The following is an 18,693-nucleotide window of genomic DNA, read 5'->3' as shown; positions in this document are numbered from 1 at the left end:
TGGCGGGAGGGTACCTGGTTTTGGCTGTTGTTCCTGCTGCTGTTGTCATTCTTGCTGCTCTGGGTACTCATCCAAGGCAGTTATTACGAGGATTCACATTTTCATTGATGCCTTACTTTATTACTTAAATTTCTTTTTTATATGAGTAACACATGGGCCACTATCTCAGTGAGTCCTCAGAATGATCCTTGGAGGAAGGGAATCAAGGTTGGTGTTATTACCCTTAGTGTGTTGCTAAAAAGACGGAGGCTTAGAGAGCTTGTGATTGGTCAAGGTCAGTAAGGGACAAACTCAGCCCCAGAACTTAGGTCCTCAGAGTTTCCAGGCCAGTTCTCTTTCAGTTATAGGAGTGCTATCTGGTGGCCTGAATAGGAAGGATCTGATTAGACAGGCATTGAACTAGGCTATAGTTAGTCCGTAGCTATTGAGAAGGTCGCCTGGTGTCCTGCCACTGCCTCTGCTATCCTCTCTTCTTCGTTTCTGCTGCCGGCAGTGACCTCTGTGAGGTTCATAAGCACCGTCCCATCCTCCAGGATAGCCCGAGGAACACCAGAGGTGCTCATTCGGCTCCAGACCTTACCGTGTGTTACAGGGCTTACTATACTTAACATAATGTCTGTAGGTCAGTGTATTACCCTACAGACATTAGCAAAAGCTCATCATCTGTTAATAATAGAAAGCTGCAGCCAGCTCTGCAGCCTAACCTGATAGGAGCCCCCCCGCTAAAGCAATTTTTTCCCACTTGGGATAGGGAATGGAGGTGGTCAAAGTGTTTAAAAGAATCATTTCTATTGCTATTGCTGAACTGGAGCTCTGCAGAAAAACTGTCCATACTTGACTTGAATAAATAATAGAATCAGGGCTTTTTTTTTCTTATAAAAATTTGAATTATTCATCCTTTACCCTTCTTGCTGCTTCTGGAAAGACTAACTTAGTTGTTCTAGTAGGCCTTCATGTTCTTATCTGTCAAGCAGAAAAACAGAGAATATCTTTAGGAAATGAACATTCATCATATCATTTAAAGTCTACTCTTACGGGGTAGAGCCACCTATTGCTCATGCCGCTTGTGGTTTAAAAATACCTGTCAACCCACTGAATTCTCTCTTTCCTTCTTCATTTGCACAAGTTATTTGCTGGGCACCCATTGTGTGTCAGGCCCTGTGCTTGGCACCAGGGATTCAGAGCTTTCAAATGAACTCTCAAGCTTCTAGACATACACATCCTAGCTAATCATACAGGGTAGAATGTGCTAAGTTTCATAAGAAAGGTTTAAATATGATCTTATGGGGCTTCAAAGAAGGGAAAAGCCTATCTGGTTTGGAGAATGAGGTTTCTTTTGGCCTGATACAAAGTATATAAGTAGCTTTTGAACATGTGAATATGATGGAAGATATTCCAAAAGGGCAGAATCTCAGATCATGGAGTATATGAAGGAATACAGTGGGAAGTAAGCTATGGTCAGATTGTGAGAACTTAGGAGGTTAGGCTGAGGAGCCCCTCTAGACAAACAGGAACCATCTATGTTTTTTCAGCAGGGGAAGTGTTATCAGATGTGTGCTGTGGGGGAAGATTAATCTGGTCGTGTGTGCAGGATAAATTGGCATCACTTTTGAGAGTTCTAATTCTTTTTTGCTAGCTGAATAGCTGTGTATGCAAGTCACATATCTTGTCCAAATCACCATTTCCTTGTCTGTCAAAAGGGGTCAATAGTAATGCTTAACTCATAGGATTAAATGAAATACGCTTGAGAATACCTTACGTAGTACCTGACACACACAAGAAATTCAGGCACAAATGCCTTGGAAACTAACAAACACCTTATGTTTTTATTATGTGGAAATTTGTTTATTTCTATAGACAAAAAGCCTACCAAGATCTTTTTCATACATAAATATTATAGGGATCTCATCCCCTTTTTCTCTTCTCTCTTAACCTAGTCAACTCTTATTTACTTTTCAATACCAAGTTCAAAAAGTCATTTGCCCCTTCATGAAGCCTCTCTGCATTGCCAGTGAATAGAGTTCCTGTCCGATTTTGTGTTTCTGTAGCACTTTGTATGGACTTCTGTTACAGCATACCTCTTTAATATTGTGATTTTTAAAAAGTTTTTTTCTAATATAAAGATTTTATTTAGTAGCAAGTTGGATTCTCAGGCTGTGGTGCACATCACAATCACCTGGAGGGTTTATTAAAACCTAAGAGTTTCTGATTTATTGGGTCTGGGTTGGGCCTGAATATGTTCATTTCCAACAATTACCAGATAATGTTGATATTGCTGGTCTGGAGACTTCACATGGAGTACTCCTGGTCTGTGTTAGTAAACCATGACTTCCTCAAGGGGAGACCATCTCTTACTCATCTCTGTCTCCTTAGTGTTTCAGGTCTGCTACTTAGGAGGTGCTCAGTAAATGTTGGGGAACTCTAACTGCATATTGAATGTACTTTAATTTCAGGTGGCCATTAAGCAGATGAACCTTCAGCAGCAGCCGAAGAAAGAGCTGATTATTAATGAGATCCTGGTCATGAGGGAAAATAAGAACCCAAATATTGTGAACTACTTGGACAGGTATGGAGTGATAGGTACTGTCAGAGAGATAGGGCCCTTGGGACTGATGGATGGTGCAGTTGTTAACGGACAAGGAAACTCCAGCACTCAGAACTGCCTCCATTTAAGAATCTCTCATGATGCTTAGCTCTCTGCCGCTGACCTGTGTACTACTGGGCACCTCTAATTGCTGTACAGTCTGTCTGGGTGACGTTGAACCCTACCACCCTCTAGCTCCTGACAGCTCATCCTAGTACTGTTTGTTCTGTCTCAGGAAGTCCTCCAGCCTATCTGCCTGATTCAACGTGTAGGTCTTTAAACCATTCTGCATCCGAAATCTTTCCTTATCCTGTTCACCCTCCTGAATAACTTCTAGTTTGTCTGGATCCTCACAAAATGTGACACTCAGTATTTTCATTTGAGATTTGACCAGGATGGAGAGAATGGGACTTCTCTTTTGTTCTAAACTCATCACACCCTAATGATTTCATTCATTGTTTTGTTTTTTTAGGAGGCCTACTTCATTGTTGACTCCTAGTAAGTTTGTAGTCTGTTAAAATCTCTGATCCTTTTCTTTACATGAATTTGCCTTAAACTGATAATGTAGAATTTTTTAGTTGTCTTCGTTAAATCCCTTGTGGATTACTTCAGCCCATTGTTCCAGCCCATCACAATTCTGTTCTTCAATATAATAAGGTTGTAGCTATTATAGCATTGTGTTATGCTTTACTTTTTATTAAGTGCTTTCGTGAACGGTGTCTCATTGTGAAGTAGGGTTTATTATCTGTGTTTAACGATGAAGAAACTGAGGTTGATAGATGTTAATAACCAGTCAAGACCAGTAAGCCAGTAAGTAGCAAATGAGAGTTTTGGATTTGAATATTCCTAGCACCAACTTCCATGTGCTTTCCATCATATCATGTTTTCTCCTTTCTCTGAAAAAAGAAAGTGAGCTTCTTGCCCAGGTTTCAGAGACATCACAGATAGAGGTGATATTGAACTAAGTCTTGGACTCTAATTCCTTTACTATTTATATCACATTGCCAACCAGATTTCATTTCTGCCAGATTTCTTGTTCTGCATCCAAAAAATTGGTAAGCTTCAGTGTCTTTAAAAAGGACTTTGACTTTTCCAGTGTATGTTGATAGCTGTAGAGAATAAAGCCTTCCTTTGGAGGATGATTGTCTATGATGTAGGTTATGAATAGCTCTGAAGAATTCTCTGGAAGTTATTACCTTCCCATCTCTTTTAAGAACTTATTATATAGAGAATATAGCTTGGACACACTACTGAAGACAATAAAGATACCATATTTATGTTTATACGGGACTCAGGATAAAGAAAAATGAAAGCTGTCCAATAACGATCTGGCATGCTCATAAAATAATGACTTCCTCCTCAGGGGCGGTATCTAAACAGTAAAATTCATGACCGTATTGTTGAAGAAATTTGTGTTCTGGGAGTGAGATTAGAAGATTGATAAATATTGTTTAATTGATAAATATTGATATGGAATCAGAAGTAAATAAAGCTCAGCTCTTGCCCTCAAATAGCTCCTAGTCTGCTATAGAAAAAAAGGATGTGGGAGCCCCTGTGGGAGGACAGAAGTGGGTGGCCTTAACTGGAGCATTCAGGGGAAGTATTATGAGGTAGGTGCAAAAGTCATTGCAGTTTGAAAGGTTAAGAATAATAGCAAAAACCACAACGACTTTTGCACCAACCTAATCCAATTGAGAGTCTGGTTTTCGTGAGTTGTCCCAGAGGAGAACTCCATCCATGTTTGTTCTTCTCCAATATGTGGTGCTCTGAGGCTTTACCCGGAGATGTGGTGTTTGAAGGTACCTGGCACAGTGTGTGGTAGCCACAAAGTGTTAGGGACAACCTGCCTCTGGACTTGCGCTGTCTTAGCTCTGACAGGGACGTATTGGGCCCAGGTAGATGGGCTCTGCCTCGTCAGTGTCCAGAGGTAGTCTCTCGGCCCCTCCTCTTTCTTCCCTCTGTCAGTCCAAGTTGACAGATGTCTTCTTGATGTGAGTGAGAGGCTGTCAATGTGCTTTTTTTTTTTTGGTCAGGTTGGTTAGGGAGGAAACAGGATCATGCCAGCGGAGGGCTTTTTACCTAGTCCTGAATTCTCTTTTGGTCCAAGTCCCCACAATCTTCTTGGTCAAAATAGATTCTTGAATAAAGACTTACATTGTCCTATTTACTCTTTATGGAAATTAAAAAAAAACACTATAAGACTTCTAATGCTAAAGAATACAGAATCTTATGGAAGGCGTACTCGATTCACAGTCAAGAGAATAATACTCAAACATTACCCTTTGCTGGAGACCGTTTGTATTTTTCCAGGAGTCTCCCCATCTACACAGCAGTAGTCCGAATACCAGGCTGAATCTGAGGTGACACGCCACATGGCTCAAACCCATCCAATCTAGCTTCTTTGTCTGAAGCGAGCAGAATAGTCTGTGGGCTTCCGGGCTCTCCTTGTGTTTATTTGTCTTACTCTACAGCTGCGGGTACTAACCAGACAGGCAAAGTGACCTTTTATTTATCACATAACAGGACTGAGTGATCCAATCCCTGAGTCACACTATTGGTTCTCATTCATGTGTCAGCCCCATAATCTCTTTAGGGATATAGCACTGAATGGCAGAAGAGGCTTTGGCTCTGCAGCTCTTGCTGGATTCATGCCATTCCTAGAACCAGACACTCAAGATGGAGATCATTGTCAGCATATTCACCATGTGGATAACACTCCATAACTTTTAAATAGCTTTTCTAGCCATTGTTTCATTTAATATTTATAGTTATATTTTATTTTACTCATTGATTTATTCAGTAAATATTGGCATCTACTGTGCTGGACTCTGGGGATAGAGACCCAGCACTTGGTCTCATAGATCTCAGATCTAGTAGAACTCTCAAGGAGGGTTAGTGAGTTTCCCTGAGACTGGTTACATGAACTTCAAATCCCATCTTTGTCAAATGGTTGGGTGCTCTCTGCTCGGATGCTTCTAGCAGTGTGGGAATCATGCCTAATTTTAGGAAACATTACTTTGTGTTGTGATGAAATATAATTTTAGTTTTCATGTCTTCAACCTAGTTGAAGATCTTAGGCCCTTTGGGGCTTCACAGAACAGTCGGCTTTGTTTTCTCCAGGTGAATCCTTAGGACTTGACAAGTTAGTAATTCTGTCCCCCAAATTCTGGTTTCCCCCAGAAAAAAGAACCCTAGACTCTTCCAGATCTGATAGAAATGTAGGTTCATTCTGTGTATATGCTTCGTCTTTGAAATCCAGTGCTATGACTCAGTGTACTCTGTTCCTTCTCAACTTTTATGTGTACTCCCTCCTACAGTTACCTCGTGGGAGATGAGCTGTGGGTTGTCATGGAATACTTGGCTGGAGGTTCTTTGACAGATGTGGTGACGGAAACCTGCATGGATGAAGGCCAGATTGCAGCTGTGTGCCGCGAGGTAAGGCCAATAGCTAACCTGCCTTGAGCAGGAGGTGGCCCCATATCTATGTCTATGAAAGTTCTGCACCTGATGGAATCTCAGCCTGGGCACTGTGGAGATGGGAGAAATTAGACTCTCCCATCATTCTCTTATTATACTTGTTTTGCAATTTCTATCACCATGATTTTTTTCTTTAAAGATAATTCTGATTATAAAATTATATACCCATTGTAGAAAAATTAGAAAGTCCCAAATATATGTAGGTGTGTGTGTGTGTGCATGTGTGTAGTCACTTATAGTTTCAATCCTTAAAGATAATTGCTATAAACACTTTGTAATATTTTCCTTCTCTTTTATATGGATATCCATTTTAATCATGTTTTTATTCTGCTTCATGTGCTAAGAAGTTTCCTATGATGTGGAGTAAGAAGGTAGTGACAGAAGAAGTACTATTTTAGTCGTCAGGGAAGGTGTTGCATAGATTTGTATAAAGATCTGAATAATATGAAAAAGCAAGCCAAGAAAAAATGTAGGGTGGAATATGTCCAGGCAAAAGAAATAGAAAACAAAGCTTAAATTGGTATTTTTCCTTTCTCCTCATTGCTATTAAATGTCTACAGCCTGTAATATGCTGGTGTAAGAAGGGAAAGAAATCCCCTCCTCAAGGGCTCTAGGAGAAGCAGTGTCTTCACGGGGTAACCACATTTTCATTAGAGCAAGAAGATGAAGTAAATATTCAGAGAAGTTGAGGATATTGGGGTTTTGCTGATATGAGCTTGGAACTTTCCCATAGCCCAATCATAGAAAAGTTTGGGACTTGAGAAAAGACTAGAAGATTAAATGATTACATTAAATTCAGAGTTTTATGGGGATGAGTCTAATAGTATGGTTGGGGTTTGATGATGCAAGATCTGGAGGCATACAGATGAAATTATATAGTTGTATATTTAATCAATATTAAGAAACATAAAATCATGTGATGTCAGTCCTGTCCTAGAAAATATGATTACCTTTGCATGAAAAACCCTAGGATCTAGAACAAACACAATAAATTAAGGAATTAACACAGGCTCAGAAGATCTGACTTCTTTTCTTTTCTGTACCACTAATGAGTATTTTAAGAAAGGAAGTATATTAATTTGAGAACATTTAAATAGCCATTAAATGTTTCCAATTCCATAAACCATTCCAATTGGTTTGCATCTTCAGTATTTTTCAGTTGATCGAAGCTTCTAAAATTTTAGCTTTGGGTTCTGGACTTAAACTAGTGGATTTAGTGGCAATCCTGAAGTTATCTTTTCTGATCCCCACATTTTACAGATGGAAAAATAGAAACCCAGAGAGAATAAATGATTTGTCTAGAATGATTTTGTTCATCAGGCAAGTGGCAAAACCAGGCACTTTCATTGTTCTATTCAATCTCTGTGTCACTCATTCTGCTTGCTAAATATAGGTGTTTTCCAACGTTCTTTTCTTTCTCCTCTTCTATAACATTTGCCAGTTCCAACCATTTCTGTAACTTAAAAAAAAAAATCATCTCTTTACAAACAACTTGTAAATACTTACCTCAAGGCTAGACCTCTATATAGAACTTAAGACTCTTGCTCAGTGCCTGTTAGACATTTGTCTACAAATGTTAATAGGTGTAGAAATTCAGCATACTCAAAACAGTATGAAGTATCTCTTCACAAAAGTAAGATTATCCTCCTAACTTCACTGCTTCTGATAGCACTTCCATATGCCTAGTTTCCCAGGTATGATTCTTATTTGTCACTTTCCTCTAGTTTTATCATTACAAAATCCTTTCCATTCTAACAAAGTAGTTTTTCTTGGCAGGTTCTTGGCCAAGTATCTAACGCTCTGTTAAAAACAACAACAACAACAACAACAAAAAACACTCCAAAATATATTACAGGAACTCATGTACTTAAAGAAAACTCTTACAAGGTATATCATAATAAAGTATAATAAATAAAGTACATTATAAGAAAGGTATAAGGCAGCATGGAGTATTGAAAGGGATGCTTAGTCTGGAGACAGAAGTCTAGGCTCTAGACCTATCTGTGCCACTGATTTGGAGCAAGTCTTTTTACTCGTTGGGGCCTCACTTTATTTGTCATAGAATGGGGAGGTTGGATAAGTCGATTTTCTTTAAGTCTTAGTATTATAAATCCTTTCTTTCTCCCTCTGCCCACCTCACTTCAATAGTGCCTGCAGGCTTTGGAGTTTCTGCATTCCAACCAGGTCATTCACAGAGATATCAAGAGTGACAACATCCTGTTGGGAATGGATGGCTCGGTCAAGCTAAGTGAGTAGGAGTGATGATACTTCTCTGTGGGGCCCTGTCTCCTACGGGATGGTATTCATATAATACTAGCTACAAGACTCACCAGAGAGTCTTTATTTATTTTCTGGGACATGCAGGATCTTTATATTATTCAGCACTATATAGGGTGTCATTTTATACATTCAGCCAAAAAAAAGTTTACTGAGTGCCCACCGTGTGCTAGGTCTTCTGATGGGCAATGAGGTACTTTTGCCTGTCTTCAAGTAGTTCTCAGTCTAATACGTGAGACATGACATACATCATTACAAAAGAGTTAGTGTAATTTCTGTCATTCATTCATTCAACAAACTTTTATTAAATGTCTATTACATGCCATATCCTCTGGGAATTTAAAAAAATAAGAAGACACAGTCCTTTCTATCAAAGGCTTCATAATTTAAATAGACATATAACTACAATGTAATGTAAATGAACTTCAGGCGGAACATTTTGTTCTAAAGTATAAGGACCAGTAGTCCCAACAAACAGATTGTGTCATAGGTGGATGGGCAGCTTATGGGAAGACTGTTAGCAGGCTCTCTCCTGGGTACATTGTGGAGAATTAATAAAAGCAGGGCCATGCCTGATTGTAGGTGATTAGGGTTTAAGTCTGGGACTCATGCCCAGGAAATAAAGCAAGGACCTAGTTGCCATATTTTGGGGTATGGGAATGGTTTTCAAGAAGAACGCAGAATTGGGGCAAGGAGTCAAGGCCAAAATGGGCAGCTTGGACTTTAATGATTAGTCCTTCTGGCTCAAGGACTGGTGAGAGGCAGGAGGTGATGTTTCTCACGTTCCTCCTACTTCTCTTCAGTGTCGAACAGGGGACAGGCTAGGAGCTGGTTATGAAGGTGGCAGTTAGGTGACTCCAGCTTTGGAGAAACAGGGATGGCAGCAGGTGGGAGTGAGACAGAGCTTGACACCCAAGGGTAGGCACACAGTCAGTACTCAGGGAAGGACTACCCTAAATGTAAATCCTTCTTCTCTTTTCTTTTTCTAGCTGATTTTGGATTCTGTGCCCAGATCACCCCAGAGCAGAGCAAACGGAGCACCATGGTGGGAACTCCGTACTGGATGGCACCAGAGGTTGTGACTCGGAAGGCCTATGGGCCCAAGGTTGACATCTGGTCCCTGGGCATCATGGCCATCGAAATGATTGAAGGGGAACCCCCGTACCTCAATGAAAACCCTCTGAGAGTGAGTGTTACTAGTCCCATTTCAAGATGTTTGGGTTGTTGTCGTTAGTCCCAGGAAATGGGACTCAGGCTATTCTCTATGGCTTTCAACCTGGATCTTTCTTTTCTGGGTAAAACTAGGCATTGTTGAATTTAAAGTATAAATGCTCAAAGAAAAAATAAGGATATTAACAGTCACTCATTCATTTATAGTATTCAACGGTTGAATTCCTATCATGTGTAAAAAGCTGTTCTAATGATAATAAAACAAATTATTATGTGGTAACAGAAAGTAAGTTCTATGAAAAAAAAGCAGAGTAAAAGGTTTAAAAGAGTAATTGGGGAAAGAGGGAGAAGTGTGCTGTTTTATTTGGGGCAGAGAAGGAAGTCCTCTCTTATAAGTTGTTCGTGCAGAAACCTAAAGAAAGTAAAGGAGGTAACCATGAGATTAATCTAACCCAAGAGTTTTCCAGGAATCAGGTATGCAGAGGACTTGATTTGAGAACAACAAGGAGCGCAGTGTCCCTGAAGGAAGTAAGTGCACAGGGTGGAGAATGGTAGACAAAGTCACAGAAGCAGCAGGGAGCTAGATCAGGTAAGACCTTGTGGCCCTTGTGAGAACTTGGCTTTTATTCTCCAAGAGGTTGGAAGCCATTGGAGGATTTTGAGCTGAGGTATAACGTGATCTGATTATGTTGTAAAAGAATCGTTATGGAAAACAGACTATAAGATACCATTGTATTTGTTCAGACAAGAGGGGTGGCTTGAACTATACTGGTAGGAGTAGAAGTGAAGAATGGTTGGACTCAGGAAATATCTTGAATGTACCGCTGACAAGATGAATGAGATATCAGAGAAAGGGGAATCAACAATGACTACAAGATTTTGGAACTTAATTGCAGGAAAAATTGAGTTGTCATTTACTAAGAAGGTTGGAGAGCAGGTAAAGTGGGTTGATGGTTGGTTTTGAATGTATTAATTTGAAATGTTTGTTAGATAGCCAAGTGGAGATACTGAGTAGAGTTGGGCATAGGAGTCCAGAAACTACGTTCTATAGTTTCTACCTTTTGGTCCCAGTTTTGCCCTCTGAATCTACACACCACTCATCTTCCCCACCTTCATTTAGAATTGCCTTGAAAATGAGGATCAGTAGGGTGTGATGGAAATAAGACTGGGGTTTGAGTCAGAGCACATAAGGTTATATGAATAGCTTGATCCCAGGCATGCTATCTCTTTATGTTTCTGGATTTTGTGAAATGGCGATGGTAATTCCTGTCATTCCTATTACCCACAGTTATTATGGTCATTAAATGAGGTAGTGTTTTTGTAAGCACTTACTGAATTAAAGTGCTGAATGCCTGAAAAGTTTCGTATTACAGTGGTACCTCGGTTTTTTAACATAATCCGTTCCGGAAGAACGTTAAACCTGATCCTTAGGTCATATTCTTTCCAGACACCAGAACTGCCTCTTTGTGTCCTAGAGGAGGAAAGCAGCTGACCATATTTCTAGAGGGCATGTCTGGGACCAAGAGAGAACCTCAGTTGGAAACTAAATTGATTCTCCATTTGTGTTGCCAGGCCTTGTACCTCATTGCCACCAATGGGACCCCGGAACTTCAGAATCCAGAGAAGCTGTCAGCTATCTTCCGAGATTTTCTGAACCGCTGTCTTGAGATGGATGTGGAGAAGAGGGGTTCCGCTAAAGAGCTGCTGCAGGTAACTGCCCCTCTGTGCAGGAAAGCGCCTGATTCATGGAATTGCTAAACCAAGCCTTTTTTGCTTCATTTCTGTCTGTGAGGTACTGGTTATTATAGAACGAGGCTTCTCTCCTACCACTTTCCACACTCAGCCTGTAGACCTCGGTCTCTAACCTTCTTCGTGCTGGGCCTTTGCTCATGTTACTCCCTGAGCCTCTTCCGCAGCCTGCTAAACTCATCACACATTCTCCTAGTCTCAGCTTGAAAATCTTTCTGAGCTCCGGTTGAACTTTGCCTGTATCCTTCTTTAGCCTTTCTTTTGTTCTGGCTGATTTAGTCTAGCAGAGCTTGTGTCTTGGCGAGGAGAAGCTCTCTGACATGCGAATATTACACAAGTTACAGTTCATGGGGAGATAAGCTCAAAAGATACATTTTCAGTCAAGGATATCAGAGGACATAAGTTTAGGGGATAGTTAGTGAGTGCAGCTTTTCAAGTCTTCCCAGTTTTTCCACTGGAAACCCTCTCAGATGGTGGCAGTGATTTCTGCCAGGCTCGGGGAAGCCTAAAGTTGGGGGGGTTGCCAAGTCTTTTGTACTATCACCTGCTTAATCCTGAATGTATAGCACCATTATTTCATATGGTTGCAAAAGCTACCTTAAGCAGACCACATTAGTATTTAACATCTATGTGTCAGGTACAATTTCTTATTTTACTACATTGCCTATGGTGATTCGCTAGGTATCACATGAAACTTTTGACAGTGATTAATCTGTAGGCATGCACATTAGGAGGACCAAGAGCAACTGAGCAGGGCAGGGCCGGGCAGGGCAGAGCAGGACGTAACCACACTGCCCTGCATTAAAGCTAGTTGTAAACATCTCTGTCTTTCCCACTAGATTATAACCTCTAGCTTATTAATCTCTGGGTCTCCTCTTATCCCTAGGACCTAATTCAGAATTGTATTTAGAAAATATTTGTTGAATTGAATGAAATTGCTTCATTGAAATATTACCCTCTGGAGCACATTTAGCATTTCTTTATGATTGGGGTTACTGGTTCCAGAGCACTCGTGTATTAGATATGAGAGTGCTGCCCAGTATAATCCTATACTGGGTTCTGCCCAGTATAATCCGTTAGTCTCTAGAATCCTTTGGGACTAAAAACCCCTTATAATAGGATCCTTTTGCCTTTCATGTGAGGCTTGTTCTGGAAACCCTAGGCATTTGGAAATGTGCAAATACTATGCTAAGCCTGTGATCTGTGAAGATATTGTTGTTAATTAGGTACCAAATTATAGTTATTGAAAGATTAATGCCCTTTAAAGTTTTCTTCCTGATATAATAATAAATGCATTGCACTGATTCTTTACCACACTCTAGGCACTAAGACTATTTATTTTCATCAATTCTTTGTAACAACCCTGTGAGTTATAGCTTCTGTTATTCCCATTTTTACACATGAGGAAACTAAGGTGTCAGGTGTTCAGTAACTTTTCTATGAATCCATAGCCTATAAACGGTGGATGCAGGATTTCAACCTGTTTCTTTGGCTCTCAAGTTTGTGTGCTCTTGGCCACTGCTATTTTGGCTCAGAGTGATATAACTGGAAGGTCTTTAGGGCTTACGTAGTCTACTTTGTTCATTATACAGAGAAGGAAAACTGAGGCTCCCAGTTGGGTATTTATTTGATTATGCTGCTTTCTCATCTTCAAGGAGAGTAGCAGAAACACGTGATCTAAGGACATTGGCTCTTTAACTTGTTACTGTACATTATAAATATTCAAAACCATGATTTTCGGAATCTTAAATAATGAAAGCTTCACATCTGTTTCTCCCATGCAAACACATACATGGACAGAAATACATAGGATGTTATGTTGGAATTCATATCTTCATGATTGAGCCAAAATCTTTTATTCCGCTCATAGTAATGGTAACTTCTTGTTCTCAGTATCTCTTTATGTCCTATCTCTGTCCAAAAAGAAGTTGAAGCAACTTCTAGCAGAGAATATGTGTATATATGTCTATATGTATGTGTGTCTGTACACATGTACAATATGGTTAAAAAGGGACATATAAGAATGGAAAAAAATCAAATATGCAAATCATTTGAGTTAAATAGTTTTGTTTAAACATAAAATTTGGTCCTCAGTTTCCTAGTAGCCAGAAAAGGAAATGTAATAGTTCCTGTATATCAAATGGAAGAAACATCCCACATCCTCAATACACAAAATTTTTTCACTACTAAATGTAAAATCAGTTGTAGTTAAGAGGCTCCGAGTTACCTAAAGAGTTGTTTTCCACAGTTTTACTGAAAATGTACATGTAGTTTTCTATATGGTGTTTTCTCCAAACTGATCTTCTTTAATAGCGGTGGGTGTGGCTCAAAGTACAGCCCAGTGAAAGTAATTAATCAATACTGGATTAATTAGCCTTACTGGATTCAAGGATAGCACAACAAATTGTAAGATCAGTGCTCCTGAAATGCATACCGTTGGGTCATGATTAGTCAATATCTTCCTCCAGAGGTAATTGTTATTCTGATTATCACCATAGTTTAGTCTTACCAAATGTAAAATGGAATCATACAATCTGAACTCTCTTGTATCTGGCTTCTTTTCACTCAACATAATGTTTGTGAGATTCATCCTATTGTCAGAGTATCAACTATAATTTTTTTATTGCTGTATAATTTTCTGTATAGTATTATATGAATATAACATTATTCATTCTTCCCTTCTCTTGGATATTTGGGTTCTTTTCAGTTATGACTAATATAAGAAAACTGCTATGCACATTCTGGTGTATGTCTTTTGGTGGGTACACATACTCATTTCTCTTGGAAATATACCTAGGAGTGAAATTGCTGGGATATAGGACACAGGTGTGTTTAGCTGTAGGCAGATGCTGCCAAATAGTTTTCCAAAATGGTTTATCATCTTTTAAAGATGTCCTTCAATTTGGGGCTGATCTGAGCTCTCTAGGTAGCGTCTTTATAAAACATGGATGCCCTTAACATCTTGTAATGGTTCTGAGGAAGAATGGTAAATAGTCATGTGTCTTTTGCTCTTGTTTTTCTTTCTAGCATCAGTTCCTGAAGATTGCCAAGCCCCTCTCCAGCCTCACTCCACTGATTGCTGCAGCAAAGGAGGCAGCCAAGAATAATCACTAAAACCAAGCGCACCCCAGCACCGTCGTGCCAAGCCTTCTATGAAATTAATGCTCATTTCAGAAATTCCAATTCCTCATCCCCTCTCTTCCTTGCCTTGCTTTCTCCGATTTCCTGGTCAAGCGCTCTCGAGACTTTGGTCCTTGAAAACCATGTGTCCAGCATTGGAGACAACTGCAACCGACTAATCAAATGATGGCTGTTTCTAAATAAGGAATTTGGAATTTCCTCCCAATCTGTGGATATGAGAGTGGTTTATGATCAAGGACATATGAATAAACCCTTGGACTCTTACTTCTTTTCCACACACCACCTCCCCTCACCCTCTGAACCAATCAGTTCTTGGATGTATAAATTTTGGGCTCTATAACATTATCAACTTGTAATCAGTTCAGGTTTCTTTAGTGCTTAATTTTCTGTGACTGAACTGCCCAGACATCTTATTGTACGTGAAAATTGGAACAGCTTGTGGAATGCCATGGTGGTTGACAATCCACCAGGAAGATGAAACAGCTCAACGTCCTGGACCACGACTTCGGCACAGCCGACCCTGATATGGGAGTGAGCACGACCACGTTTTCCCTTGTGTGTGCTCCTAGCAGCCGTTTCGGAGGATCTTGACCCAGTAGTGTTCCCCGTGCTATTTCTTGTGAAATGGTCCTGGCTATGTAGCGGCTTTTGACTCCCTATATCCCCTAGGCAGCTGCCCCCACTCTGTCCGTGTTTAGAACATTGAAAAGTTTCCTGGGGCACATGCTCGGTGAGAGCAGTGTGAGAAGTCAGGAAAGAAAATGTAGCTGCTTTTAGAACAAGGCTGGACATCAGCACCTGTCCAATTATACTGATGCGATGTTTCAAGAACTGTCTGTTTTTCCGTCTGGGATAAAAGGCTGAAAGATTAACCCAGATCTTCTAATGGCCTGAATCTTTGGGTCAAAGGGAAGGATCTCCAAACCTGAGACTACATGTTATTTTGGATGGATTTGGTGGCCTGAGATGACACTCTGCCAGCTATGAGGGGACCCTGTTTTCACGCTGCATGGCCAAGCTCTCTGCAAATGGAAATGCTTGCACTGGGTGTTGGGGATGTTTGCTACCTCCTGCTATCTTTGTGGTTTTGGTCCTCCCACCATAGTAGGACCCCTGGCCAGCATTGTGGCTTGTCATGCCAGCCCTATGGCTACCTTGTCATGCTCTGAGGTACCTACCTGCCTCTGCAGCACAAGTTTTATTTCCTTCAATAAAAGGAGATGAAAATACTCTCCTTGGAGTTTATGGCTTTCTTTCTTCCTTTCCTTTTTACCTTCCTTTCTTTTCTAATTTTTGAAATAATTTCAAACTAAAGAAAACAATATTGTAAAATAAATGTATATGTTTTTCTTCCCAAACCATTTAAGATTAAGTTGCAGATATAATGCTCCTTTACCAATATATTTTTCAATGTGTATTCTTTCTTCCTAACACTTTTAAATATAAATTAACTAAGAGAAGTGGGCCACAATGTTTGTGTATGATAAGCTATTGGCTGAAGCAACTATGGAGGCTGAGAAGTCCCATGATCTGCGTCTGCAAGTTGGAGACCCAGCTAAACCAGTGGCATAGTTCAAAAGTCTGACAGCCAGAGAGCCAGTGGTGTAGATTTTAGTCAAAGTCTGATTCTGAGAACCAGGATCACCAATGGCAGGAGAAGATTGATGTCCCAGCTCCACAATCAGACAGAGAGCAGCCTTCCTCCACCTGTTTGTTCTATTCAAGCCCTCAACTCACTGGATGATGCCGGCTCACACTAGGGAGGGCCGTCTGCTTTACTCACTCCACCAACCTAAAGGCTAATCTCTTCTGAAAACACCCTCACAGACATACCCAGAAATGACGTTTAACCAGATACTGGGCATCCGTGGCCAATCAAGTTGACACATAAAGTTAACCAGAACTCTCCCCATCCCCACCTCCAGGTGAAGGAGGTAACTCCAGGGGGTACTAAGGGAGCTAATGGCTCTTACAATGCTGTGTGTTTATGACTTTTAGATCAAGAGGTCAAAAAGTAATAAAATTGATGACCCCAAATATAGTTTTGTAGAAAAAAAAATACAAAGGCACAGGAGATCCTCCATACAGTTACGTAAAGGACAAGTACAATTAGATTTCTTATTTGTAATATAGAAGGATGTTATCTTGTTTTCCCAAAAATAAGACCTACCCAAACAATCAGGTCTAATGCATCTTTTGGAGCAACAATTAATATAAGACCCAGTATTATATTGTATTGTATTATATTATATTATATTATACCCCGTATTATATATTACATTATATTATACCTGTATATTATGTTATGTTATGTTATATTATATTATGTTATGTTATGTTATGTTATGTTATGTTATGTTATGTTATGTTATGTTATGTTATATTATATTCCAAGTCTTATAGTAAAATAAGACTTGGTCTTATATTAATTTTTGCTCCAAAAGATGTATTAGAGCCGATTGTCTGGGTAGGTCTTATTTTCGGGGAAACACGGTAGATGATGGTATGGCCCATCAGAAGATGAGAGTCTTTGGTACAGACCCAAAGACTGTACCTCCTTACTTTTCCATTGCAGTGGTAAACTGGCTAGTCTGATGAGGCCTGAGGAACTGTTAGCTGATTGCCCCTCTGGTATCTTAGAGTTGTCTGATTAGTCGGATGCTAGAACAGAAGCATTGGCTGTCCTGTAAACTTACCAACACTCAATTTAAGCATTATTGGGATGACTGTTTATTCTGGGATATCTGGACATCCACTCAGATAATGGAATATTCTTCGTGCCCAGGCAGCTTAACACAGCATATTTCCCTGCCTTTACTGCTTGCAGATTATGGAGGCAAGAAAATCCTGAAACTTTCTACTCAGAGACAATTGCTGCTTGTCTAATTCTATTCTGGTCCTGAACACATCTATCCTCTTTGTGTTATTTTTCTATTGCTAATATAAATTACCACAAACATTGTGGCTAACAACACAAATTATCTCAGTTTCTATGTGTCAGAGCTCAGGGCACAGCATGGCCGGATTTTCTGCTCCAGGTCTCATTAGGCTGAAATCAAGGTGCTATCTTAGAATTCTGCCCAGCACACCCTGCAAGGGTCTATCTGCTCTCAGCCATCTGTTAAGGACCCAGGAGATCAGGAGTGGGGAACTAACTGGACAAGTACAACTGTGTGCAATCACCTGAACCTACATACTCCTTTCCACACCTCTAGATTGTGTCTCCTACTCTGATTCTCTTTGGTAGTTGTGAAGTCTGCACAATACCCCGTACCAAGAGTGGGCAGACACCAACCCGAAGGCACTGCTTGTGCGATGAGGCTGGCTAGTGGTGACCCATCAAATTGAGATCTCACGAATGCTTTTATCTTGCATTTGATGGTATTGTGTACCTTGCCACGTGGGCACTGCGTTATAGGTGTCTTCACCCTTGGGTATAAGTAAATGCAGTCCAACAACTACGGGACCATGGAGGAAGGAGATTGGTGGTGAAGGAGCTACTCCTCGGTTCCTGTTAATGGTGATTGCGCTGGGCTAGAAGTTACAGGTATTTTCAGAAGAAGCCTCTCATTAGAAATAAGGACATACCTGAAACCATGGGAGGCATTTGGAGGAAGTACATAATATCTTATATTTGGATCCTTTCGGAGATTGTCACCAAGGCCATTCCATTCTTCTCGGCTTCTCTTATTGACAGTTTCCCTTCCTAATCTGTCACAAAATTGGATCAATCATCAGTTACTGGACGCAGCAAAGGAAATCAGGAAGCACTCCAGTGTTTCCTGACATTGATCTACTTTTGTTCCACTGCCCACTACCTGCCAGTGAATCTGTCGACAGTGGGCTCTTAGGTTTCATGTCTAGTTCGTCCTCTGTCTCCTGGGATGACACAGGATTCTTGGTCATTGTTAAAGGCTGGGGAGCAATCCACAGGCCTTGGTTAGCCTTTCTTCAAGCCCAGTAATGGAGCGTGGCCTTAAGTTTACACAGTGCACATATATACGGCTCTGGACTGGATAACATGCCCCTTCTCAGCTGTTTTGTTCTGTGGTCCAACAGCCTTCACTTGTTTGCCTCTCATGACCATAACCTATAATCCTGAGGTGATCACGCAGCTGTTTCATGTTTTCTGGGTTTCTTAGGTCTCCATAGCCACCTCCTGGCCTACATGTAAAGGAGAAAAGTTGGCAGTGGGGAGGAAAGACTAGTAAACACTACTTAGTCTTATTCTTGGTAGTGCTAATTGAGGCTGAAGAAACAATAGCAAATCTTCCAGTTACACTAGGCTCAATAGC

At 40.4% G+C, this 18,693-nt stretch overlaps 1 protein-coding gene across 6 annotated transcripts in view; it reads left to right on the top strand.

Annotated features, from left to right (window-relative positions):
- The window catches only part of PAK1 (p21 (RAC1) activated kinase 1), a 191,304-nt gene extending 175,672 nt beyond the window's left edge, over positions 1-15,632 (top strand). For all 6 annotated transcript variants that reach the window (XM_081063763.1, XM_081063766.1, XM_081063762.1 and 3 more), the window contains 6 exons: positions 2,454-2,566; positions 5,902-6,019; positions 8,210-8,309; positions 9,328-9,524; positions 11,081-11,218; positions 14,285-15,632. In XM_081063763.1, coding sequence (XP_080919889.1) covers positions 2,454-2,566; positions 5,902-6,019; positions 8,210-8,309; positions 9,328-9,524; positions 11,081-11,218; positions 14,285-14,371 — 753 coding nt within the window. In that variant the 3' untranslated portion in view covers positions 14,372-15,632. The remainder of the gene's footprint in view (positions 1-2,453; positions 2,567-5,901; positions 6,020-8,209; positions 8,310-9,327; positions 9,525-11,080; positions 11,219-14,284) is intronic.
- Positions 15,633-18,693: the final 3,061 nt, after the last annotated feature.

This window comes from Rhinolophus hipposideros, assembly GCF_964194185.1.
Source record: "Rhinolophus hipposideros genome assembly, chromosome: 10".
Classification (NCBI taxonomy): domain Eukaryota; kingdom Metazoa; phylum Chordata; class Mammalia; order Chiroptera; family Rhinolophidae; genus Rhinolophus; species Rhinolophus hipposideros.
This window is presented reverse-complemented; position numbering and strand designations above follow the sequence as displayed.